General features: G+C 39.9%; 5 protein-coding genes across 6 annotated transcripts; 3 read left to right on the top strand and 2 right to left on the bottom strand.

Moving 5' to 3' along the window:
• Positions 1-604: 604 nt before the first annotated feature.
• On the top strand, positions 605-2,365 carry LOC306765612 (uncharacterized protein; the record flags this gene model as incomplete). The annotated part of the gene is made up of 4 exons (XM_079253094.1): positions 605-1,052; positions 1,181-1,253; positions 1,354-1,447; positions 1,683-2,365. Exons 1-4 carry the CDS (start codon positions 754-756, stop codon positions 2,363-2,365), a joined length of 1,149 nt encoding a protein of 382 aa, XP_079109220.1. The 5' UTR covers positions 605-753.
• A 6,307-nt stretch (positions 2,366-8,672) lies between these two features.
• Positions 8,673-11,281, bottom strand: LOC306764995 (uncharacterized protein). Its single transcript, XM_079252309.1, has 4 exons — positions 10,930-11,281; positions 10,701-10,819; positions 9,777-9,876; positions 8,673-9,688 (listed from the first exon to the last, which is right to left on the bottom strand). The coding sequence occupies exons 1-4, from the start codon at positions 11,204-11,206 to the stop codon at positions 8,793-8,795; spliced, it is 1,392 nt and encodes a 463-aa protein (XP_079108435.1). The 5' UTR covers positions 11,207-11,281; the 3' UTR covers positions 8,673-8,792.
• A 277-nt stretch (positions 11,282-11,558) lies between these two features.
• vac14 (vac14 homolog) lies at positions 11,559-13,971 on the top strand. The gene has a single exon (XM_079252303.1). It carries the CDS (start codon positions 11,560-11,562, stop codon positions 13,930-13,932), a length of 2,373 nt encoding a protein of 790 aa, XP_079108429.1. The 5' UTR covers position 11,559; the 3' UTR covers positions 13,933-13,971.
• Positions 13,972-15,259: 1,288 nt separating this feature from the next.
• On the top strand, positions 15,260-20,910 carry trim35-13 (tripartite motif containing 35-13). 2 transcript variants are annotated; one of them, XM_079252308.1, is made up of 6 exons: positions 15,260-15,610; positions 18,513-18,608; positions 18,703-18,933; positions 19,033-19,055; positions 19,131-19,249; positions 19,334-20,902. In XM_079252308.1, exons 1-6 carry the CDS (start codon positions 15,272-15,274, stop codon positions 19,870-19,872), a joined length of 1,347 nt encoding a protein of 448 aa, XP_079108434.1. In that variant the 5' UTR covers positions 15,260-15,271; the 3' UTR covers positions 19,873-20,902. The 2 variants fall into 2 exon arrangements, with proteins under 2 accessions (XP_079108434.1, XP_079108433.1); XM_079252307.1 differs by lacking the exon at positions 15,260-15,610 and adding an exon at positions 15,629-17,628 and having other exon boundaries at positions 19,334-20,910.
• Positions 20,055-26,132, bottom strand: slc27a1a (solute carrier family 27 member 1a). Its single transcript, XM_079252305.1, has 13 exons — positions 25,736-26,132; positions 25,228-25,395; positions 24,716-25,110; positions 24,289-24,456; positions 23,417-23,486; positions 23,184-23,275; positions 22,994-23,103; positions 22,671-22,880; positions 22,443-22,569; positions 21,906-22,043; positions 21,446-21,610; positions 21,206-21,352; positions 20,055-21,110 (listed from the first exon to the last, which is right to left on the bottom strand). Exons 2-13 carry the CDS (start codon positions 25,392-25,394, stop codon positions 20,953-20,955), a joined length of 1,947 nt encoding a protein of 648 aa, XP_079108431.1. The 5' UTR covers position 25,395; positions 25,736-26,132; the 3' UTR covers positions 20,055-20,952.
• Positions 26,133-26,199: the final 67 nt, after the last annotated feature.

Below are 26,199 nucleotides of genomic sequence, written 5' to 3'. Positions count from 1 at the left end.
AAGGCAAGCCACTGTGTGTGCCATTCCCCACGTTGAGCAACCTAGAATACTAAACTACATCAACTACAAAGTTGTAGTTTTTGGTTCAGGTACTTAGTGAGACAGAAGCAACTACAAACATGAGGACGAGGAGGTGTGTTTCTAAAAATGCTTAATCAACTTAGGAAGTGGGGGGTTGCACTTTTAGTGCCCCGAGTTTTATTTACCTTGTACGTAGAGGGATTCTCAAATACGGACTTTCAGTCGGCAAATTGACAAACTTAATTCATCGCACTGCTTCCTGGAACGGCTCACGTTGGCCAATCATAACTTGCGTAATGCCGCATTGCATTCTGGTCAGTGTAGTCCATAGATAAGTCGCATTAAAGAATTAAAATCTATTTAAAAAAAGAAAAATGTAACATTTCGTAAGTACAGTGGAAGATTTGTGGACTTTCAATATACAGTTATGCCGATGTCAACAGAGTAATATAAACATCGCAGCTCAGTGTGTTTTTCGTTAAATTTTTACGCGATTGCGATGCTTCCGCCCCGCCAGTAGAGGGAGACACTGTTTCAATTTTAGCAAGTTTTTACCACACACATTCACGCGTATCTTGTGGGCATGCAACCACAGCTCATCTCGTGTCTTTTTATATACAGTCTATGTCTCGTGCTCTACAGTGTAAGTAATTACACCTCACAGAAACGATTAAGAAGAGACACTGACTGTGACAACTCGTCTACGCGCCGTGTCACGGAGACTAAAGAAACATGACGACAGTTTTCTCTTTCCAAGCTCAGCTTGTCTCCATCATGGACATGCTATCCAAAACAGCAGTGATGGAAATAAGTAAACTGGTAGAGATAGAATCCAAGATGCTGAAAATAGAGATAACACGAGGGCGAAATGAAATAGCTTCGCTCACAGAGAAACTGCAGCTGATGGAGAAGTTGCTCTTCATGGCGCAGAAAGGCAGGCAGGACGCAGCAGCAGCATGCTCAGAAGAGAAAGACTCTTCAGAGGACGGAGTATTTTGGACTCCTGACAGGGCAGTCCCTGTCGTGAAAAGGTAGGTTTGTTACCCTTTAGATAAGTGTAGTAGCTGTTGTTCTGATACCACTAATTAATCTCCATGATTGCTTTTTACTGTCTACACCTTGCGTCATAAACTTAAACTTTAAGTGTGCTGCATCCTAGTGAAACCCAGTGGGAAAGCAGTTCACTTGAATTGAGCAGTGTGCATCAAGGTGAAGAGCATGCTTCTGCTGAAGTAAGCTTGGAACGATCAGACAATATTATAAAATGTCATTTTGATATGCTATGCCCTGCAGTTGTATCATGTGGCTTCTTTTTCTTATTAATTCACACAGGCACAGAGAGTGCAGCCTGAACTGGTGGTGGTAAAGGAGGAGCCGTCAGAGGAGGAAAATATAAGTACCAGAGAAGAGAGAACATGTGAAATTGGTGAGTAATAATATGATCTTTTCTGTTATTAAATAGACTGTGTCCACATGGGAATGTTTTTATTTTTTTTTACCCCATGTCACTATTTCTATGTTAATTCAATACAAAACAGAATGGTGTCTAGAAACTGATGTTCTCAGAAATGTCAAAACTCTTGCAGCTATCACTATGGCCTTAATCAGTCACTGGTATTAGATATTGTCTGAATTTTAACTTGTTCTTCTGCTCATAACAGGAGTGGCAGTCACATACAAACAAAAGAGTTCAGATGTGATGGAGCATCCCAAAACCATTGCAGAACACCAGCAGCCTCTGTTTACTGATAGCTTTGTAACTCTAAGTACCCAGCAGTGTCTTGCTGAACCAGAGAGGGAACTACGCTGGGATCCACATGTAACACCTGTACACACAAACCTAGAGGATGGGAAACATTTGCCTCAAAATGTTGCCTCGCAAAACTTAAATGTGCTAAGGAATGTGAAGCTTCATACTTTTAGGAACTCTGCTGCAAAGAGGTTTGGCTGCTTACAATGTGGCAAGAGTTTTAGATGCTTGAGCCAGCTTGAAATACACCAGAGAAGTCACACAGGAGAGAAGCCATTCAGGTGCACACTGTGTGGAAAGCGATATGCCCAAAAAGGGCACCTGTACACACACCAGCGCACACACACTGGAGAGAAGCCATATCGTTGTTCCATTTGTGGAAAGGGCTTCATTCAAAAATGCACCCTTGATATGCATCAGCGCACACACACAGGAGAGAAACCTTTTGTTTGTATCAAATGTGGCAAGGGTTTTACAAAGAACTGTAATCTGAAAAAACACCTTGCAGTACATGTAGATCCCAGTTTGAAGATGTACTGTACTGAATCAACTGTACCAGCATTTAGTGGAAAATTCATAAATGGTACCTCTTAGAAAAACATCAGCCACACCCAGTTTACTTGTTCAGCTGTTTACTTCATACAGTTTATGAAAAAATAAAGTTGTTTTTCCTCCAGCTTTGAGTATATGTCACCTGCTTTCACTGTGTTAAAGTCAAAATACAAAGGCCATATCTAACATAGCATGTGTACTCATGTGCATCAGAATCAGCTTTTTTTTTTTTGCCAAGTAACACACACAGCTGATGTTGTCACTCTAGTAGAAGTGGGATAAATAAAAAGTAATTAAACAAGTAAAGGATTAATTAAAATGAGTGTGAAGTAATAAATATAATGCATATCTAGTTTTTAACCATGCCTCCATGCAAACTGTCCAAAATGGAAATTTTACTACTCACACAAATACACTCTTGTTACAGAGTTATAAAAAGGTTTTTTGGGTAAACAATTTCTTATATATACACGTTCATACACAAATTACATCAACAAGCCAAAAGACAACATTAAACAGATCTGTAATGCAGGAACAGTACTCAAGAGATCCACCACCCATGGGGATAACTCATGGCTGCATTTTCAAATACAAACTAAAACTCTGCCTGTGGTCTAAAGAATCACTTGGAAAAATCATGTTTGGAAACTGGATGTAATATTCTTTTGGCCTATCAACAAAGCAACCATGTAAATGATCAGCCATGTATTTTAGTCAGTATGTGTGATTCTTTCAGGGCCCACAGTGGATATGACATGGTTAATTCACGAATTCAGGTCATTACATTTATTACTGATTGAAACTGAGCAGAAACTGTCATCCAGTGCAAACCACAGCATGTATAAACAAAGTTTAAAAAGCCTGCCAGTAATCCAGGAACTACTTTAACAATTTGTGAAATAAAACAAAACAAAACAAAAAAAAAAAATTGGTACAAAACAGAATAAAAGAAAAATATAAGACATAATTGAGATGTGGAAAATCCAAATAAAAACTACAACTTGTCTATCTTTTTCAAGCACTTACAAAGTATTTTTTTACAGAAGGCTGTGTTGGACTTTGGTTTTAAAAATGTAAAGTTGTCGTTCCACATGATCGCCACTAGTTGACAGTGATTCTACATAATGTTGGCAATAAATTTTTGTTTCTCGCAGATTCTTCCTATGAAATATACCAAAATAGTAAATTATGGTTAAAAATTTTTTTTTTTTAAAAAGCAAAGAAAAGTTTTTTTGTTTTTTGTTTTTAAAAAAATGTTATTTCTTCTGTATTTATCACCAATCACTGCCATAGTAATACGTTCGTTAACTGAAGTGGTAACTGCTTAAATTTCTGTATAAATTCAAATACAGTACTAAAATAATTTATTTTAATACGTAGGAAACATTTTTTAAATTTGTCTCCAGTAAGAAGAGTTTATATATTATTGTCTTGTTTTCACGCGCTTGCCATTAACGGTAGCGCGCTAGCATAAAGTTTTCCCATAACCCCTTGCGACACAGCTGTAGCACATATTTGATTAAAGGAGCGACGTTGCTACGGTAGGAATTGTACCTCAATTAGGAAATATTGTGCTTATCTGGCGATATGATGTGCGACACCACAAACCGGAGCTTTCGGACGCAGCTGGCCGTGATCCTGGACAAACTAACAAAGGCAGCTTTGGTTGAGATCGGAAACCTCGCTGATGAATGCTCGTCTGTCCTTCACACCGAAATATCCCTCCACAAAACGGAGAATGAGGCTCTGAAGAAGAGGTGTTACTCTCTGGAGGTCCAGCTGAGAGCAGCGAGGGAGGCTCAGACCTATTCTACACATGTCAACAGCGGCATCGGCCGCAGGCAACCTGCAGGTCAGAGAGCTGGGCTGGGGTTCCTCCAGCGCTTTTACAGCACTGTTAACACACCTATTCTAAATACCAAGACTGGTCGGACTTGCTGGGGATAACAAACCCGAGTTATTTATAGAATAATGTAAACATTTTTCTGTGCATCTATTAATAACAATCTGGGGGAAAAAAGATCCAATTTTAAGTGCTCTTTTTCAGACCAGCACCACTCTGCTCCAGCGATTGATGGAGTATTTGGAAAAGACTGGTGCATGGACCTATGGAGAGAAGAGAAGCTGCCCCCTCCAAGAGAGCCACCAGAGACTGCTGTTATGACAAATATAGGAGCACAGGTCAGCTGGCTAGGTTTAAAAAAAAATTTTTTTTTATTAGTCATTTTAGTCATTCTGATGACTAAATATAAATATATATAGACAGGTGTATGATCACCAATGAAGGTATATATGTCATTGCTTGGTGCCTGTGAGTGTATGTGCATATGTATATGTGTATGTATATATGCAGATGTATGTATGTGTACATGTCTATATTATTTTGCATATAGTTATTTATTTTCCATTTGAAAAAATAAGAAAAAAAAAGAAACTGACTATTTAAGGGAATATTTAAACTGCAAGGAAGAAAATATAATTGTAAAGAGGGGCAGGAATACATAAGCATAGCTTCATCCTGCTCCTTTTCAGACTCTATAATAATTGCTACTTTTTTTAACCTGTTGATTAAATTGTGTTATTTTGTCTGAAATAAAGAAAAATCTGATCTAATCTAAATCTGCAAAATATGTTCTTAGTGTTTTTTGCCCCCACTGTGTCTTCTTTTAAGGCAATCGATATAATGGCAAGAGAACCGGATCTCATCTTTGTCAAGGAGGAGATCTATGACGATCATCCCATTGGTCAACAGATGAGTCACGCTGATGAAAGGAAAAGTAAGTGTGGGTTGAAAATAAGCTGACAAGAAATCTTTATCATCCTGATGCTGTTTATGATTGAACTGTTTTTATTCTCGTTCTGCAGTTGTTGGGATGTTTGAGGATGACACTATGCTCCATAGATCTGTTAATGAGCTGCAGCTTCACTCAGAGGAAATAAACAATTTCCCCATGTCATCGGAAAGTCAAATGCAACAACGCACACAGCCAACAATGATGGACAAGCTAATCGACGATGCTACGATGAGCACTCTTGGTGAAAACACAAATCCGCCTTCAACTATCGTGGAACACTCCAACTACATGAACAGTCTCCACACGCACCCAACCAAAGAGCTCATCATTCAGCCAAAACCCATGAAGCCAACAAAACGGTTTGAGTGTTTATTTTGTGGAAAGATATTTAACTACTTGAGCAGTTTAAAAGTCCACATCAGGAGACACTCCGGTGAAAAGCCATTCAGCTGCTCTGTATGTGGTAAACGTTTTGCACAAAAGACCTACCTGAAATTGCACCAGCGTGTGCACTCTGGGGAAAAGCCTTACAGCTGTTCAGACTGTGGCAAAAGTTTTTCTCAGAAAAGCTCTCTGAACATACATCTTCGAACGCACACTGGTGAAAAACCTTACAGCTGTATGGATTGTGGCAAATGTTACGCATACAAGTACGGTTTAAACCACCATCAATGTTTCAACTGGATGGTCAAACCAGAAGTGTTTGAAAGTGAACTCGGTCCTGTTCAGGGTGGCTCTGCTTGTGCCAATATGTCTATTTAAACCTCAAACATGGATGACAAGTATTCTTTTAGATTCTTTTTTTTTTTTTTTTTTTTTTAACAAAGAAAATTGTATATATAGCTGCTAGCGATCCTGTTTTTTCCTTTTAGCTCTGTTGCAGACAAGCGTCACTGCGGTAGGGAACATGCATCTTTTTTTTTTATCATTTGATAATGTGGCATTAGGTTTTGTTGATTTGAAGTTTCCCTGCTAAATTTTATACACCCTCAGCAGGCAAGGGACACAAATCCTAGTTAACCCTACGAAGCTTGACCCATAAAACAAATGGTTAAAAAAAAAAACTCCAGTTTTTGAATGAGGTCTTGGCCCTTTTACCAAATGTAACAAAAAAACTCTATCAGTTTTTGGGGGTAATATGTAAAAAAAAAAAAAAAAAAAAAAAGTCAAAACCTATTATTGTGTAATCTGCTTCCTGGTATCTATTAGGACACACAAGACAAGTATCAGATTGTATTGAATGTGATTTTGATCAAAGTCTTTAAAGTGATGTAAAACGTCTTAGAAACGTTGTTACCAATATGATACATTTGGCTTTATAGGGTTAACTCAACTCTGCTCCGTTTTCATTCCTCCATGTACATTGTATACAGAAGAACAGAATACAGCATTACAAAAATGTCATGTTCTCATCACACCTGCAACTGGAAGCAGGGGTCTTTGTGGATTAACAGTTCATATACAGTTTATATTTTGTGTACGGCATGCTAACATCTATACTGAGATGTGGTGTGGCTTAAGGGTGTGAGTTGTTTTGAGACTGAAGTGTTGGGTAGAACCAGTGAGGCAGGATAAGAACAGACTTTGCCATTGAAAGAGGCCTGGTAATGCAGCATGCTTGGAAGGTGTGGATGGAGAGGAGACAAAGGGACCCCTATCATCCTCTCAGCTGTCCTCACCATGCATTACATGGTCTAGTATACCAGTGAAATGGAGCTCCCAAACTGCTGTGATGCAGCTGGCTAAGACACTTTCTATAGTTCTCTGTACTATGGTTAGGATGAGTTGCGCAAAGCTTGCTTTCCTTGGTCATAGATGGAAGTAAAGATGTTAATATACCATCTTTGGAATTAAGTTGATGGACCAGATGAGGTTGTCAGAAATAGGCACACCAGGGAATATGGTGATTCTGAGACTTCCCCTCAGAACCACTAATGATCAAAGGAAAGTAATCAGCTGCTCCTCTCTGGAAGACCGCAACCACTTCTGGTTCGTTACATACAAATTGTTTTTGTGGCACCAGCTCACCAGTTGCTCCACCACCTCTCTGTATGGTGTTTAGTTTTTGCTGCTGATGATTAATTTTAAAAATGAGTTTGGATTCTGACTAGTTCATGCAGTCATTGAAGTGCAGTGTGACCTGTGAGATAGTTAATGTTTTTCCTGGAATTCCTTCTGAACACGTGGCTTACATTGGGTTGACTCTCTCTCGTGGCCTTATGTCTTCAATGCCAGGTGGAGAGTCTGCTCCTCAGAAGTAGGTGGAGTAAAACTATGAAGAAAAACAAAAACATAATCTCCATGACAGCCCTTGTGTATTCGCAGTACCTCATGATCTTAGGCCACATAAGGCCTGGCCCAGAACATGCCAAAACAATAACTCTGGGCAGGTGCTCCATGGTTTGCACACTTGTGGGGTAAACCTTTAAAACTACCTCTGCAACAGAATACAAAAACAAAAAAATCCACTGTTTGCTACATTTTCCATGTCGCACCACTTTGTGTTTCACATATACCACATTGGCATTAAACTAACTAGAACAGAAATGTTATAAAAATGTTGTTCAGAGATGTAGTCTTGCCTAAATGGTGTTACTGCTTAAACTGAATTCATGGTGGCATCATACTGTATAAGTTATGCTGTCATCCCATTTTTAAAAACCCCCCCTTTTTTGCCTTCACTGTCTTCATACCTAAACAGAGATTATCTGTTCTAACCAACAGACCTGCCTGTAATGACTCCCTTGAGCAGACCAGCTGAGTGGATTATTATTGTCCAAAACTACAGTTTTCTATTGTGGTTATTTCTCTGCTTTCATCATCTTTACTATCAGATGTACTTTGTCTAGACTGTTCAAAATAAATGTGTGAAGATACAAAGGGCCGGGCTGGCAGAACGCATTAACTCGCATAAGTCTCTGACATCATGCGTATTTTATTATAACTTATACATCAACTTTCACACACAGACGAGCAACATCTCAAATGTAATCTAATGAAAATTGACATACAGACTAACACTCGACCAACATGTATATAGAAGACACCTTACACACATTTGAATCAGTTATAACAGTACTGGATGAGGATGTTTGAGTGTCAATATGATTTTAACATCACCAGACACACTCCACAGTGCCAGCTTACTTATACACTTCACCTCCCGCTTATACTACTGAGAAAACTTTCATATGCTGTACTGTTATCAGTGATTCAGATGGGTGTCTTGCATATATTTGCAGGAGTTTCAGTTGTATGTATGCATGGATTTTCATTAGTTTATATGTAGAGACATTGCTTGTGGTATTTATTGAACAGTTGATTTTACAAGTATGTGCAAGTGTTTATGCATGATTTCAGAAGTGTGAGTTAAAAATTATTTGTGTCTAATTTGGCATAGTAAAAAAAACTTCATGGATGATTCTTGCAGTTTAAGTTTAGTTAAACAATAGTAATTCATGAATTAGATGCATTAAAAAAATTCAAACCACAACATGAACCTTGTAAATTGTATAGTAAAGGAAAAACCCTTCGAAACTGAATTAAATCCTGTATAAAAACTTTTATTCCACTTTAGACATTTTAAACACTAAAGAATAAAACATGACAAACAGCCTTTACTACCTTTACATTGAAGGAAGAAGATGCATTATAACAAAGCTACCAATCCAACACTACAAGTCGCCAACAGTTTTTGCTGCCACGTATTTAAGCTGTTTCTGACTTGTTGGCCTTTCTCCGACAACCTCATGATTTAAATGTGCCATTAAATGATGGTTAAGGTTCACCTTTTGCGTGAAAGTTTTCCCACATTTCACACAGCGAAAAGGTCTCTCGCCAGTATGAATGCGCAGGTGACATTTGAGATTGCCTTTTTGGGTAAACCCTTTTCCACACATGCTGCACCTGTAGGGTTTTTCTCCTGTGTGGACAACATAGTGAATCCTCAGAGCTGATGGGTTAGCAAAAGTCTTCCCACATAACTCGCATGACTTGTTGACTCTCTTAGTGTGAACTGGAGGCATGCAGGTGTGTGAATTGAACTTGTACCTGTGTGGAAAATGCTGCTTACAAATGTTGCAGAAGTTTGACTTGTGTGATTTCATGTGGTGTGTAAGAGTGCCCTTATGAAAGAATGTCCTGTTACATATTTGACAAGTGAATCTGCCTGTATTCAGAGCTCTCGCTGTTTTAACTTTAAGCATATTAAAGTCTTTATGTGAAACTTTATCTAGAGTATTGGAGTTTCCAGAGGTGTCTACTGGTAATGTCTGCTGCTTGTTGTGACTGGACCCAACTGCTGGTTCCTGCTGGCTTGCTTGGACAAATTGGATATCATCATCATCATCGTCATTATCATCATCATCTTCCTCAATTGGAATGATATGACTGCTGAAGACCTCTTCTGCATTGTTGATGGATATTAGCTGTGCAGTTGGTTCCTGAATGAGATCTGCAGAGACATCCTCCTCTACAGTCTGATCAAATGACAAGCTGCAAGTGCCGCCATCAACTGAATAATCCACTGACAGCTGCTGTGGTTCATCAGCCATGCTTTCCTCTTGTTCAGCTGTAAAAGGAAAATGAGTCAGAACACTAAGAAGCCAGTTAAGTTGGGTAATGTGCACTGTGTTTGCCTTTCCTCCTCCCTCCCTTACCTTCAGTGCTGAGTGTTTCCTGCTGGCAACAAGTGGCTACTTCCTGCACAAACCCCTCATCTTTTATATCTGACACAGTATCAGTCACTGTTGCTACACACTTAAACGTAAAAAAAGAAAGAAAAATGTTAAATAGAAGTTGAATATAACATTATTTGGACAACAGTGCTTTGTCGTAATGTGAGCTGAAGAAACTGCGACCAGTAGCAATATTGTTAACTGACTATTCAAATCGTCGAGTAAAGATAATATAAGCCTTTCTCTGATTTTGGTTTTTAAATTTAAATTGCTTTTTTTTTCTTCTTCTTTAAAGTTTTGTTTATTGAAATTAGAATATTTAGAACCTACAATTTGGAGACTTCTTTTTGGGCATCATCATGAACTTTTAACTAGTATGAAGGTTTCTTTACATATGTACAGACACACCAGTTAAGAATTACCCTGTTACTTTTTTTTTTAAAACTACCTTTATACTATATTGGAAAGTGTAAAGGTATTAAATATGACAGGCAAGGTTCAAATCTGGGCCTGGAGCTGTTTGCTACTTGTCACAACTGAGACTGGGGAAAAAAGTTCATCAAACTCCACTGACTTGTTTGGTTGAACAGTGTAGCTCTGTTTTAGACACATTTAGGCCACACACCTTTTTATGACTAATTGTCATAAATGGCATGCAATCATTAGATTACTTTAAAGGTATGGGGGAAACAATAGAATCTTATATAAAATGTTCCATCACCATTTTCTATATTAATATTATTTATTAGATAATAAATTAACCTTTATGACCCAGACAAGCGATCATGCTGCTTGTCAGTTTACATCAGCAACATTTCAGCAAAGTTGTTTCTTACTCATAAGAAGAAGAAGAAAAAAAGACACCACAAGATAAACCACAACAAAGATAACTGTGCAACTTCTCACCTTAACAGGTGTCTGAGCCGAGTCTGCGCATTCCTGCAGATTGTATGGGTCTCTATCTTTCCATAGATTCATACACCAGTCTTTTCCAAAAATACCGTCTATGGTGGGAGGCCCAGTTACTGAGAAAAATCAAACAAAGGCAAGAAAGACAAATACTGTAAATACAGAAATGACTGGGATCATTTCTGCTGACTCTGTCTGAACTGCTGTTACTGAGAAACGGAGGTACCATCATGGGCGTCCTCGCCTCTGTAGCAGACAGTTTGTACACCTACGCTGCGACATTTACTCAACTTGGGAGCGTCGTTTCTGACGATGGTCAGCTCGCCCTCGAGACTGTTTACTTTTTCTGCCAGAGCTGAGTTGGCAAACAGAAGCCGGGACAGCTCCAGCCGGAGCTCAGCCGAGTCTTCATCCACCAGCTTGAAGATCTGAGACAGTGCAGACTTGGCCATCGTCTCCATGATGGACGAGAGCTGCGAGTGAAAGGAACTGCGGCTCGCCATCACCAACAGTGCCTTTAGCAAGGCTTTCTGTGAATTAAAAGACCGTGCTGTTGCAATTTCAAAGAGACTATCACATTAAATAATCATTAAAAAAAAAAAAAAAAAAGTTAGCACGTAGCTAATGACGCTAATTTATCCGAACAATACTCGCTAAAGCGGGACCCAAATAAAAGTTGCAAACGTGACGTGTTTCCGGCGGATGTAACTAGTCAGCTGCCTTGTGTTAGAAAGCTTCCTGGTTAGCAAATGAAATCAGATGTTAGCGGCTTTCCCCAATAAACTGATATTAATGCAAGCCGCTTTGGCGTATCCGCGAAAGTTTCAGCAGACGTGATCCGGGACAAGCTGTGGACATGAACACGGAGAAAGACTTCTCGCCTCTGACGCCCAACATTGTCAGGGCTCTGAATGATAAACTGTATGAAAAGAGGAAAGTCGCAGCTCTTGAAATAGAGAAGCTGGTGCGGGAATTTGTGGCTCAGAACAACTCTACCCAAATCAGACATGTGATTCAGATCTTGGCCTCGGAGTTTGCTCTCTCTCAACATCCCCACAGTCGGAAGGGGGGTCTCATTGGACTGGCAGCTTGCTCCATCGCCCTCGGAAAAGACTCAGGTCTGTATCTGAAGGAGCTCATCGAGCCTGTGCTCACGTGCTTCAATGACTCAGACAGTCGTTTGCGCTACTATGCTTGTGAAGCTCTTTATAACATAGTGAAGGTGGCCAGGGGGGCCGTACTGCCCCACTTCAACCTACTTTTTGATGGCCTCAGCAAGCTTGCAGCTGATCCAGATCCCAATGTCAAAAGTGGATCTGAACTCCTGGACAGACTGCTGAAGGATATTGTCACAGAAAGCAACACATTTGACTTAGTGGCTTTTGTTCCCCTACTGAGAGAGAGAATCTACTCAAATAATCAATATGCCAGGCAGTTTATTATTTCTTGGATTCATGTTTTGGAGTCTGTGCCAGACATAAACTTGTTAGACTATCTCCCAGAGATCCTGGATGGACTCTTCCAGATCCTCGGTGATAACAGCAAAGAGATCCGTAGAACATGCGAGGTGGTCTTAGGAGAGTTTCTGAAAGAGATTAAGAAGACGCCCTCCAGTGTGAAATTTGCTGAAATGGCCAACATTCTCGTCATTCACTGCCAAGTTGCAGATGAAACTAAACTCACAAATGATCTGATCCAGCTGACGGCTATGACATGGATGAGAGAGTTTATCCAGCTTGCTGGCAGAGTGGTGCTCCCCTATTCCTCAGGCATATTAACTGCCGTGCTGCCCTGCCTCTCCTATGATGACAGAAAGAAAAATACTAAAGAAGCAGCCAGCGCCTGTAATCACAGTCTGATGAAATTGGTGACTCCTGAGGATGATGAGGACAATGAGGAAGAAAAAAGTGGAAGCACTGGAACGCCATCTGCAGGTGAAGGCCAGCCGAAAACAGAGGGAGACGGCAATGACATGCTGAATGCATCGCAAGAATCTGTTGGTTTCAGTAATATCAGTTTCTTCGCTCCAGCAGGTGCTGATCGACCTCAAGTAAATCTGGATCTTGATGGTATTGTTCAAGTGTTGGACCGCCACCTCCGTGACTCCTCAACTGGCATGATGACCCGCATCGCTGTGCTCAAATGGCTTTATCACCTCTACATCAAGACACCCCGGAAAATGTTCCGCCATACAGATAGCCTTTTCCCCATTTTGCTGAAAACACTGTCTGATGAGTCTGACGAGGTGATACTGAAAGATCTGGAGGTTTTGGCTGAGATCGCGTCATCCCCTGCTGGTCAAACAGATCTGGCATCCTCATGTGACAGCACTGACAACAAACTGGTACTCAAGGTGCCAGAGGGTCCCAAGTCAGGACAGCAGCCCAGCACAGGCTCCAAAACTGTGGACTCCTCCCCTTCCACTCCCAGCATGAATTCATACTTTTACAAGTTCATGATCAACCTGCTAAAGCGTTTCAGTCTGGAGAGGAAGCTGCTGGAGAACAGAGGTGCTTTCATCATCAGACAGCTGTGTCTCTTGCTGCACGCAGAGAATATCTTCCACTCTATGGCCGACATCTTGCTGAAGGAAGAGGACCTTAAATTTGCCTCCACTATGGTCCAGACCCTCAACACCATCCTGCTCACTTCTGCTGAGCTTTTTCAGTTGCGCAACCAGCTTAAAGACCTGCACACTCAGGAAAGCTGTGCCTTGTTCTGCTGCCTGTATCGTTCTTGGTGCCACAACCCTGTGGCCACTGTGTCCCTCTGTTTCCTCACGCAGAACTACAAACATGCCTACGACCTCATTCAAAAATTTGGAAATCTGGAGGTGACGGTAGACTTCCTGATGGAGGTTGACAAGCTTGTGCAGCTCATAGAAAGCCCCATCTTTACCTACCTTCGTCTGCAGCTGCTTGATGTGGAGAACAACCCGTACCTGATTAAAGCACTGTATGGTCTACTGATGCTGCTTCCACAGAGCCAGGCCTTCCAGCTCCTCTCCCACCGCTTGAAGTGTGTCCCTAACCCAGAGCTGATGCGGACCGTGGATGAATCCAAGTACATGGATTCCAAACAGCAAGTGGCGTCCAAACGTGCCCCTCACGCTCACGTAGATTACGACGAGCTGCTTCAACATTTTGACCGTGTGCAGAGCAAACACCTGGAGGTGCGACACCAGCGTTCCGGACGAGCTTCTGATCACCCTGACAGAAAGCTGATGTAAAGACATAGTGTTTTGCTGCAGTGACCTCTGGTAATTGAACACAAAGAAAAAATGAAATATGGAAATTATAATATATTTGTACTAAAGAAATGTTAATTATGCCAAAAAAAATATTAGGTACATTAATTAGTCAGAGAAACACTTGATATACAGTGTCCATTCCTCTTCCTTGTGATGTTACATAACTTAAAAAAAACATGTTAAAGAGAAAAAGTATTTATCTGTACTGTAAAAAGGCAAATTAATCCCTGCTTCTCGCCTTGTAAATTTGATGTAGACAATGTATTGTATAGTTAGTAAACTAATTCACATATCTACATAAAGCATAGCTTTTTTTTTTTTTTCTTTTTGCTGATTCCTGTTGGGCAGCATTGCTTATAAGCATGTGTTCAGGGTTGCCTTAATCTCATACTGACCAGAAAAGAAATTTCACGTGTCAAGTGTTGACTGAGCTCAAGTGGGATTTTAATCCATGGAGCTTTGTAGATCCATGTTGCTAAAAAACAAACGTTTTACTTGACACAAGCTTCCATTTATTTTCTTTTATTTCCTGCTCACATGTTCAATGACTATTCTGTTTGTACAGATCTTGCATTGTTTGCAACGTTTGTTGTTTTGCACTTTGTCATTCCTGTGTAGAAATCAATAAACTGGACCATGTGATTTAAAAAAAAAAGTGTTTCATTTGCATAACTTTGAGTGGTATGATGAATATCTTATTTTATCTCCAGTTAATTTTTTCAATCTTAACCTCGGCACACATGGCCCCTAAATTCACTTGATCAAAGCATGTAAAATGTTTTTTTATGTTTTCCATAGTAATTACAAGCTAATTATACAGCAGAAAGTAAATCTAAAATATAAACTATTTTTTTTAAAGTGACCTTAGCATGACCTTCTTAAATCCAAAATATAAACGATCAACGAAATAGTCAAGAGAGGCGATGTTTTCTCATTAAAAGACATCAGTTTAACTCATTTTAATCTGCTGTATGGAGTTAAAAAAAAAAGACTAGAATATAAGAATGATGTGAGATATAATTTCATTTTAGAGAAACATGTAATGCCCATTGTAATGTTTACAATCCCCTCCATCCTTTTAATCTGAAATGAAACTGACATTGATTAAATGTACCCTTTTCTGTTTGTTTTTAGTCTTGTAACACAGCAGTAAACCTCCCTTATATGTGCAGGGTGATTTATGGTGAAACCAGAGTGGTTGGCCCTCTCTCTCCTCTGCTGCAATACTACACGCAGTCCGACGACGTAATGACATGCTAACAGAATATCGGTCTTTCTGCCTTCTTGAGATCCATCAGTACTGCTTTGAATCTCACAGATGGAGGGTGACGTCTCACGTCAGATTGAGGACGAGTCCTGTTGTGCTGTGTGTGGAGAAACCTTTCTGACTCCATCGGTCCTCTGCTGCATAGGCTGTGCTCGATGCTTCTGTAATTATTGTTTGGAACAGTTCTGGGCACAGTTTGGTGCTAAAGAGTGTCCTCTCTGCTTTAAAAACAGTCTTGGACTTCCACATAAGTCATGTGAAGCACATGACCAGAGAATGTATCTCCTTTGTGTAGCTGACATGGAGCCAATCTGCTGTATTTGCAGCAGATCCGGCCTGCATGTGAACCACAGAGTGTATCCCATAAAGGAAGCATTCACAAATTGTAAGGTAAGGAGAACAAAAATAGTTATCAGTGTATGTTATGCTGTAAAGAAGCTAAGCTCGTGTTTGCTTGTATCTTCCTTACATTTAGCAACATTTTTAAAATGCACACAGTTTTGACTAAGTCTATAATCATATAGGGGGTAGATCCTTAATATCAGGTCTACTCTAAAGGATTTTCATATTTGTTTATATCCCCACAGTCTTTTGTTATGTACATAATGAGCTAGTGGTGGAAAGTAAAGTATAAAAAAGTCAAAAGTACCTCAATACTTGTCATTTATAGAACAACTTTCTTGTTTGTCCAGTATGTTTCAGATTGTCTCCCACATCAGGGTGATGACCAATGTTTAAAATTAGTCATTTCCCCATGTCAGCTGACTACTAACATTGAAGGATTTTGTCCTGCGGATGGTTGCTGGTACAAACACTTGTTCGCCTCTCAACCAGAGATCATTTTACATTTTACTTAAGCAGGGCTGCCTGTGAGAAATGTATGGAACTTATAACTCACTGTATTACACAGGATTCATTAAACTCAAAATAACTAACATTTTACATTTAATTTTCATTTCTGTGAATTTTACAGTCACAGCTTGATGTGGTGTATTATAAAGCTTGAAGTAGAAATCAAACTCGCCTTTGATGCACTAAATTTATTATTCTATGAGATTGAATATTGTATGATGTTAGCAATGTTTAAACTGTCCTGCTTGATACCTGGCAGACTTAATCCTTACATAACACACAAAAGGTGCATTAGTAATCATACAAACACGTTTAAGAGGGGCCATTACACAGCTTTAAACCAGTGTCTTCTTAAAACAGTTCTCACTTCATCAGCACATTCTGCTTACTTTGGTTTTACATTTGTTCCAGTAAACTAATTTATAAGTATAATATTTATATATATTATATTATATATATATAATATATATATAATATATTACCAGAGAAATGAGGTCAGAATAATGCCAAATACTGTTGGCAATAAGAAATTAATGCTACTGTGTGTGTACCATGTTGTAATCAAATGAATGAAACGAAATGAAATATAAAAAGCTTCAATAACCACCTGAAGGAAATTAAAAAATAAGTGAAGATCTATCCTTTTTTAAACTAAATGGTGTTAAAAAATAAACTCACAACCAATGAAAAACCATCTGTTAAAGTGTTCCAGTGGTCACCGCTTCTTTCTATTTATACTCTCAGCCGTAGGCTTATTTTGGATTGTTTCCCTTCTTTCGTTACACTTCAACTGGTTGTTTTCATAAACTTCTCAAATAACCAGAGGTCATTATAACATAACTAAAATCCAAGGACGCTTTTCTGACATGTTCTCCCAGCTTTGCCTCACCCTTTTCTGTCATCTTCAGGTTTTTATTATTTGCGCTAGTTTAGAGACACAATCTCTAGAATGTAGAGTGAGATTTGTATTAATTTGAGGGGTGTTTATTTGAGAATGCTCAGTGTGCACACTCGACACAAGACAGCATAACATGGGATATGCCTTCGGGAGCCAAAGTATTAACACTTATTTCTGAGGTTAAGATGAGGTAGCCTGCCAGAGATGTGGGAGGGACTCTAGAGCTTGCCTTATCATCAATGCACTGTGAGGAAGAATGGCCACCAGGCGTGTTCATTCTAATGATGACCTTTCATGTCCAATTTGTGGGCATATTCTCAGTCAGCCAGTGGTCCTTTCTTGCAGACACAGATTCTGTAAAGCTTGTCTAAAAGACAGTTGGGATACACAAGGGACTAAAGACTCACACTGCTGTCCTCTGTGCTGGCGCCGCTCCTCCATGGATCAGATAGTAGTGAGCACTGTGCTGCAAAAGGCCTGTGAATCCTTCAAAGAAGATCGAAGCAAGAATGACCCAGAGGCTTGTAGCGAGCATGGAGAAAAGCTCACACTCTTCTGCTTGGAGGATTTAGAACCAATATGTGGTATGTGTGGCAAAACAGCTGCACACAAGGGGCACAGACTCTACCCCATTAGAGAAGGCGCTCATGACTGTAAGGTAGGCACATCAATGTCACAAGGATGTTCACCTAAGTGTTTTATTTGACTGACAGCTCCTTTGTTTGAACTACATATCTTCAACCTGAACTGCTCTTGTATTGCCCAAAATATTTCAGTTTTCTGTTAACAGTTAAAGCTGCAAGAGATGATAACAAAGAATTTAAACAATGCATTATATGCAGGTACCTATGTTAAATAAGAAGCACACAAGTCCTCATCTTCATTCTCATACTTTATGGCTACGTGTTAAGAGATATCTCTTAGAAATGAAACACTATTCCTCTTTTCATTAACAGAAGTATCGTCCTTTACCTGGACATTATTTTTGAATCATTATTTTTTGCAAGTTCACCATCAATTCATTTAGAAAATGTTTTTTTTTATCGGAATTTTCCAACCACATTGGTACTTTTCTGAGTCTGAAATGCTGGATACGTTATGTGTGAAGGGTTTTGGCAGAGTTCATTAACATTCTAATAATAGAATTATATATTTGGTATCCTGTTGCTATTGGGGTCCCGAAAGGACTGAAACTCGACTCCCACAAGGTTTCTGCGACACTACATTCACACTAATCCTGCTCCCTTCTTCCTTCTCCAGAGACTTGGAAAGACTGAGCACGTAAATCTGCTGGTTTCCATATTGGGTCCCTGAGTGGACTCAGAGCATGAGTTCAGATTTTCTAATGTCATAAAAGCAGTAGATCATTTTCCATAGATCTGACCCCTTGATGCTACTGTATTGTGCAGCGTTGCATTTAAATGGAATGCTGCAATGGAAAAGTATGTGGCAGCTGAAAGCCCCTCAGTGTGCTGACAGCTTGGCCACCTGCCAGACTGACCATGTTTTTTAGTAGTTGATCCCTTGTCACTGACATTTCAGGAGGAACTAAAGAGCGCTCTTCTGCCCTTGAAAGAAAAGTTACAGCTGTACAAAAAAGCAAGAATGGCATGTGAGGAAATGACAGATCATGTCAAGGTAATGTCAGTCTCATCAGTGTTAAATGTTACCATGAATGTACGTTGGAGTCGAGGTGTAGAGGTAGTGACCCAGTAATTATGTCTCTTTCCAGAACCAAGCTGAACACACTGAATCACAGATCAAAGAGGAATTTGAAGTCCTTCACCGTTTCCTGAGAGAGCAAGAAGCCACTAGACTTGCTGCTTTAAAGGCAGAGGAGGCTCAGAAGAACCTGATGATTTCTCAGAAGATCGAGGAGATGAGCAATGAAATGACATCTCTTTCCAATACCATCAGATTAGCGGAACAGGAAATGAGAAGTCAGGATATCCCATTTCTTCAGGTAAATAAGGCTGTCACAGTGGGATGGCCTGATTTGATGTCAATTTCATATTCATATAAAAATCATTACATAAAACTTTCTTTTAAAATTTTGTTTCAGAATTACAAGGAAACTATAAGAAGGTAAGTGTTTTTACTTGTCTTTAGGACAACAGAGCTTCAAGGACAGAATTCTTGACTTGTACAATATCTTTTCAGGACCTGGCAAAGGCCTCTTGATCCACAAATGATGCATGATGCTCTGATTGATGTGGCCAAGCACTTGGGATCTCTTAAATATAAAGTATGGGAGAAGATGAGGAAAATAATTAAATACAGTAAGTTTGTTCTTAACCAGTGACGTTTACTGGTTTATGGGTTTCCTCTCACATTTGTAATCTCTACTTTCTTTCCTCCTCAAGCTCCAGTGATTTTGGATCCCAACACAGCAGCCAGCTGCTTCATCCTTTCTGAGGATCTCACAGTTGTGCAGAACTCCACTCAAATTTTCAAGCTGCCGGACAACCCAGAACGCTTTGACATTAGTGCAGAGATGCTCGCTGCTGAGGGCTATTCGTCTGGACGCCACAGCTGGGATGTAGAGGTGAAGGACAACACCTACTGGGTGGTAGGAGTAGCCAGTGAGTCCATCAACAGGAAAGGTAAACATGTGCTGACACCAGCAGAGGGATTCTGGACGATAAGATTTCGCAATGGAGAGCATAAAGCCTGTACGGCGCCGTGGGAACCGCTCAGCATGAAAAGGAAACCAGAAGTGATAAGAATGGTTTTGGACATGGACCGAGGCAAGGTTGCCTTTTATGATCCTGAAGAGAGAACACCTCTTTATACTTTCACAGACATCATCGTACCCAAAGTCTTTCCCTACTTTTGCACAGCATGTAAAGAATACCCACTGAAAATCTTACCAACGAGGATAAACTTATCAACAGATCATTAGTCCATGTGGGAGACTGATTCGCCTTTTTGTGCATAAAAATCCAGTGGAAAATAATTTTAGTCTTGTGGAGAATTGTGAATATTTTTTGATGACAGTAATTCATTGTGAAATTTCAGCAGCATATCAGTGTGAAAGTTAAAAAGTCATCAATGAATTGCTTTAAATAAATGATCAGAAGCAAATACGTTTAGAAATCTTTAATTTGGGTTACAACAGAGAAAATGTACTCTGAGATTTACAAATCCAAATGACAATCCTGAACACCTATATATTACTACGATGATAGAATTTGTTACATAAAATGTCAGTCATAACATGTGACCCATTTTGCATGACACATAGTAGCCTTTGATCTTCGCTTTATTTGCGTTCCTTTCCATAAAAAAACATTATATGAAACAGGGGGATTGTTTCATATGCATAAAAGGCACATATAGTATTAATATGAGTATTTGCAAACCAGTGCCAATATTGTTCAGATTTTTAAATCTGAAGAGTGAGATTAGCTTCCCATTGCATTAAAAACACAAACAATCCTATGGTTAGTCCTTGACCTAGTAGCTACTCACTTGACCACATGTGCAACTCTTGTCTTTCAGCTGCATTCAAACACACAGTAGCACTGTAGTAAACCTACACAGGATTAACCTTGCAGCATACAGCATTTCCTAAATGGGTAATACCCTGTGACAAAGCTTGACTTGATACTACCCTTTATGTCCTAGCAACATTAATGTAACATCTATTTCAAACTGGTTGTGGAAGATATCCACACAATGTGCGGTGTTGCTCAAAGGCTGTTTGAGGTGTTGATTTAAATAACTATAAGGAAGCTGTTAAATGGAGTAAATGCCCTCACATTATGTCCTGGTGTGTTACGTATACAGTGTTAAAACATAATCTGAAACAGTACTCTGTCTAGGTATGAAGTCCTCTCAGCTTTTTTCCCTGAATGGTCCAGACAGTGGGGCACCACGACTGTTGCAGACATTGTTGCATGCATGCTCGACTCTCTCTTCACAGCACCTGTTCAGCCTGTTTAACCGAGGCACTTTGGCTGCCCTGCTATTCCCCACCACATCATAAGGACATTCTTCCCTCCACTATAGCATTGTAGAGCTCCTCATCCATGGCCTCGTATTGTGCAGCTCTACTGTTCAAAAAGTACAGCTGATCTGTCGTAACGCGTGGGTCAAATCCGTCCCTCTGCAGCCTGGTTTTCTGGATTTTAAAAGTACCTATAGCAAAGTGTAGAGATAATCAATGTAAAATTATTGTTCATCAATATGAAACAAGGAGTTATAATTGATTATCTATATTTGAGGTGAGATACCTGTAGTGTCTACTTGTGGGGAGATTCGCAGGAAGACAGGACGAGCATAAGAAGGAAGTGCTCGCTGGATATTCTGCAAGAAACTCTGGCAATCAAAACTCCCTGTAGCATCTGCAATGGCAGCCATGCCAGCTTTACCTTCCACACCTGGCACAAAATAACATATGTATAAAAATTAAAAGGGAAATGACAGATATAAATGTTGTGTGAACCTAAAGGTATAACAAAAATAGCACTCACCTGGTACTGTGACACCGTACACGGCTACATCAGTTTGATCCAAAAGATTGCTGAGTATGCCCTCCACCTCAGTGGTGGAGACGTTTTCCCCTCGCCAGCGGAAAGTGTCCCCACTGCGGTCACGGAAGTACATGTAGCCCAGTTCGTCCATCACCAGCACGTCACCTGGTGTTTTAATTAAAAAAAACAAAAACAAAAAAAAACTCCACATAAAGTTCTCATGTGACCTCACAGTCATGTTACATGATCCCTATTGACCACATAAAAAGTTTCTAAATCCAATCCAACTTTACGTTTATTTTTTTTCCAATGTTCATGCATTAATAAATATAAATTATCTTTGAACACTTAAAGCATTCAAGTTGTTTTTTTTTTTTTTTAAATAGTTTTAAAATGAGAGCCACAAGCTTAACTGAATGAACAGAAATAAAGATGAGGTTACTAGAAAAAGACTAGCAACCTGATAAATACGCAGAATCGTTCTTCTTGAAGACATTTTGAACGATCTTCTTCTTTGTAGCATCTTGATTAGCATAGCCATCAAATCGCCGTAATGGGTCTTGCTGATTGATGCGGCCTACCAGAAGTCCAGGCTCCCCTGCAAAACACAGAGGAGTCAAATTCTGTGCTCTCCACCCCAACCAGTCGAGGCAGATGGCTGCCCTCCCTGAGCCGGGTTTTGCCGGAGGTTTTCTTCCTGTTAAAGGGGAGTTTTTTCCTTCCCACTGTTGCCTTGTGCATGCTCAGGATGGGGGATTGGATTGAAGTCATGACTCGATGCAATCAGTAGGTTTCTATTATAGGATATGTATGAACTGGCTTGAAATTATGTGTATTTTGATTCGTGTATGTAAAGTTCCGTGTGACAACATTGTTGTGAAGTGGCGCAATACAAATAAAGTTGAATTGAACTGAATTGCATAGGATAATCAGGATGATGTGTAACATATGATACATAAACTTCATTTGTCATAATTAGACTTAAGAGATTTATTACCAGGGCGGCAAGGCACACACAGGCCCCGACTGTCCCGAACAAGTTCCATGGTGTCCTCATTAACCCTCACCAGACGGATAGGGTACACGTTGGGGAGAATGCGACTGTTGAACCCACAAGCTCCCACCTGCCGGTACAAAAAAAAAAAACAAACAAAAAAAAAAACCCCACTTAAATTCAGATCAAGTTTATATTGTTTGTGAAGAGACAAACAACATTATGTCTAACTTTGCCATCCATGTTGGCAATGCTGCAGTTGCACTCGGTTGCTCCATAGAACTCGCCGATCTGTGCCACCCCAAAACGCTCTGTGAAGGCTTCCCACACACTGGGTCGCAGTCCATTCCCCACTGCCAGACGAACTTTATGGCTCTTCTCAGTTGGTCGGACCGGCTGAGATAGGAGGTAGCGACAGATCTCCCCGATATACTGCACGACCTGGAAAGGTAAACAAGACATGTTTTGGTTCAATGCTTCATCATGCCTGACTGATTCTGAGTTACTGACTTTACCAAATATGACATGAATGCATGCTGAGCTGAAGCTCTTACAGTGCAGTTGTATTTAATGCAGTCATCCCAGAAGCGGCTGGCAGAAAATTTTCTCTTCACCACCACAGTGAGACCATGGATCAGACACTGACCAACTCCAATAATATTACCTGGCAAGAGGAGAAAGCCTGTATTTAGTTTAATCAAGTAAGCCACTGTAATCAAAGATTGGAGACAGGTAGCATCCTACCTGCTGAGTGATACAGAGGCAGGCAGTCATACATCACATCATCAGGACGCATGCGAAAGGCAAAATACCCAAAAGCAGCAATCCTGTAGTAGCTGTTGTAAGAAAATGGGAGTGATACTCAGACCTCTGTCATTAGTGTCACACAAAGTATGACAACTTTAAAAAACAATGTTTTATTTTTTCTTTTTTTAAAAAAAATTTTCTTTTAAAGGATAATATTCAAGAAAACATACCGGCTGTGTACAACAATGGCAGCTTTAGGCAGTCCTGTGGTTCCGGAGGTGTAAATATAAAACAGACGGTCTGCAGAAGAAAATACAGATGGTTATTAAAAATTGCATGATGCAGTTTGAAGATAGCAGCATTTCAGTATATACTGAAATTAATTTTTTTTTAAAAACGTAAAGAAAAATATATAGTCCCTGTCTTCAGTTATGTTATAATCACTAAGCTCAAATTTCAACTGGTGAGTTGTGTCTAATACAGAAGGATCACTGATCTTGGATAGGATTTATTTACACCTAACACATCTTATAAAGACATCCAGATCTAAACCAGACAGTTGTGAGATTTTTTCTTGATTCTAAACTACTCATTGCCTATCCCAGTACTACAGCAATAATGGTTTGTTGAATAAGTATTAAAAAGCCATTTTAGTAGAGAGAAAAAAAAAAAAAAGAATGAAAAATTCTTACAAATACGTTCGAGCTATGAAAAGACCAAAACAACATCTAACTGCTAAACTAAAATCACTATGGTACAACTATTAAGGGTGACAGATTAATGGCGTGAGCAATAATGTGAGCTGATTTGCAGTTAGTAATTTATAACAAATAGTGTCATATTTTCATTTATTTGTTTTCACTTATCAACACTGAAGGCTGTTCCGCAATAGAGTCATGAGTGAAATTACAAACAATAGCAGCTCTGATGAACGGTACTTTTCAAATGATGTTGTTTCTCAAGGTTTTGACATAAAGATTTTCTTTTATCTATAAATATTAATTGATAGGTTTGGATCATGAGGTGTTGGAGTCTTCATACTAATTAGTAGTATTATTATTATTTGCCCAGATAAACTTGACCTTAGTCAATCCATACTCACCATTCATGCCTTTGGGGGGGACACAAGGTGAAGGAGGGTGTCTAGATGCAGTGGCTAAAATTGGATCCAGAGGCTGAGCACCCAGGGAGGCCAGATGCTCTGCACCAAGATCTCCTGTACAAAACCGTACCATGGACTGGCTGATGGCAGAATTAACCTCCGACATGGCTGACCATTCAGAAAAAATAAACAAGAGTTAGATGGGAACATTAAAAACGCCAGTTTTAACAGGTTAGTTAAAGCTCTAGAATGCACAAAAACACACATTTTTGTCAAAATTAAAGAATTAAAATCCTTCACAAAGTCCCACTACCCTGAATGAAGACTAATATCTTATGCTGTATTAAACAGTTCCTTTTATGCAGAATTTTAACACAAATGCCAGTTTCTTTGTTGGCTGTCCATACATGGTTTTAAACCGCCTTACCTTCAGCAAGCTCAGCTCCAAACACGATTGCCCGTGATTGTGACACCCCAATGCAGTGCAGGAGGGGATCACAGCGCAGGCTGAAATTGATAAGTGCAGCTTCCACCCCAACTTTGGCCAAGCCCAGCCAAAGCGCCACCTGTAACGGCCTGCTTTCCAAGAAGAGGGCCACTACATCCCCAGAGACCCATCCTTGACTTCTGGCCCAATGGGCCACTGCATTAGAAATTTCATCAAGCTGGGTAAAAGTCCATGTTTCTCCTGTGGCCTCATAGATCAGTGCTGGTTTATTTGGGTGGAGTTTAACTGTCTGGGCAAAAATGGAAGGAATATTGCTTCCACTGCGCACGTAACGCCATAAAGCCAGCTTTACCCTCAACAGCACATACAGGCCGCTGATGGGAGGATTGGGGGGGGGGGGGGGGGGGGGGGGGGGGGGGGAGAGCAGATTTAAGTATAAAGAAATGCAGAACCAAAAGCATCACAACTTTATCCATATGCATTTGACTTACGTGAGGTCTCTCTTGGCAGTTCTGGCAGCAATATAGAAGTATTTCCAGCTTCTTGTACCCAAGTACACACCAAGTCCCGCTGCTAGAGTCCAGGACCAGGACACCCCAACGAGACGGAACAGTCCCACGGAGCCCAGAGAGGCTGACACACTCGCTGCATTGTGCATTCTTGTCACGGAGTAAGAGAAGAAAGATGGGCTTTTACACAATAATGGCCTTAAGTTAAAGCTTGCATGGGTCCCACTCTGCGAGCTGAAGTACTGTAGTGCAGGCTGGTACAAGCAAGCAAACAGGGAGGTTTATAGTTGCTACATTCCCGAAAGAAGATTAAGAAAACTATACCAAAACAAACAAAAAAACAAACAACCCCCACATAGATAATATAGCTCCTGTTAATTTAGCATGCAAGTTAAATCTAAGAATCTAGCTCTGATTTCAGTTTAGGTGAAAAGATGCTAGATGGGATCACACAGATTATCATGTTCCTTTTTAAAGAGCTTAAACTTACCTATGAGTCAATGGATTGACGTGATGTCACCTTTCACCTGATAGCCCTGCTGCTCGGCACAACTTGACGCTTTGAAAAAAGTTTTCCTTTTTTCTTTCAAAGATAATCAGTCTTTAAAGTTGCCCTTCACGCTGTGGAAAGCGTCGAAGTTATTATCTACGAGGTAGAGTTTTCTGGAAAACCAAGAGTTTTAAAAATGTTGCAGCAGATTTATTGCAATTAGCGGGGTAACAGTTGGTAGTTAGTAGTTTACTAGTTCAAACCGTTCTTGGAAGTGTTAGTTATCGAGTACTGTATCTTCCAGTAAAACTAAAAAAAAAAAAAAAAGCACCAATGTGTAATAATTAATAACCTGAACATGAACAGTTTAATGCGGGGTGAATCGGGCTATTTTCCGTACTCCATGTTGAAGAGGACCACTCGCCGCCCTTGAAGCACCGCCTACCATGGGCGGGCAACTTCTC

Source organism: Telmatherina bonti (assembly GCF_933228915.1).
Source record: "Telmatherina bonti genome assembly, chromosome: 14".
Lineage (NCBI taxonomy): Eukaryota > Metazoa > Chordata > Actinopteri > Atheriniformes > Telmatherinidae > Telmatherina > Telmatherina bonti.
Note: the sequence above shows the minus strand (reverse complement) of the source record. Positions and strands in the feature narration are given on the sequence as shown.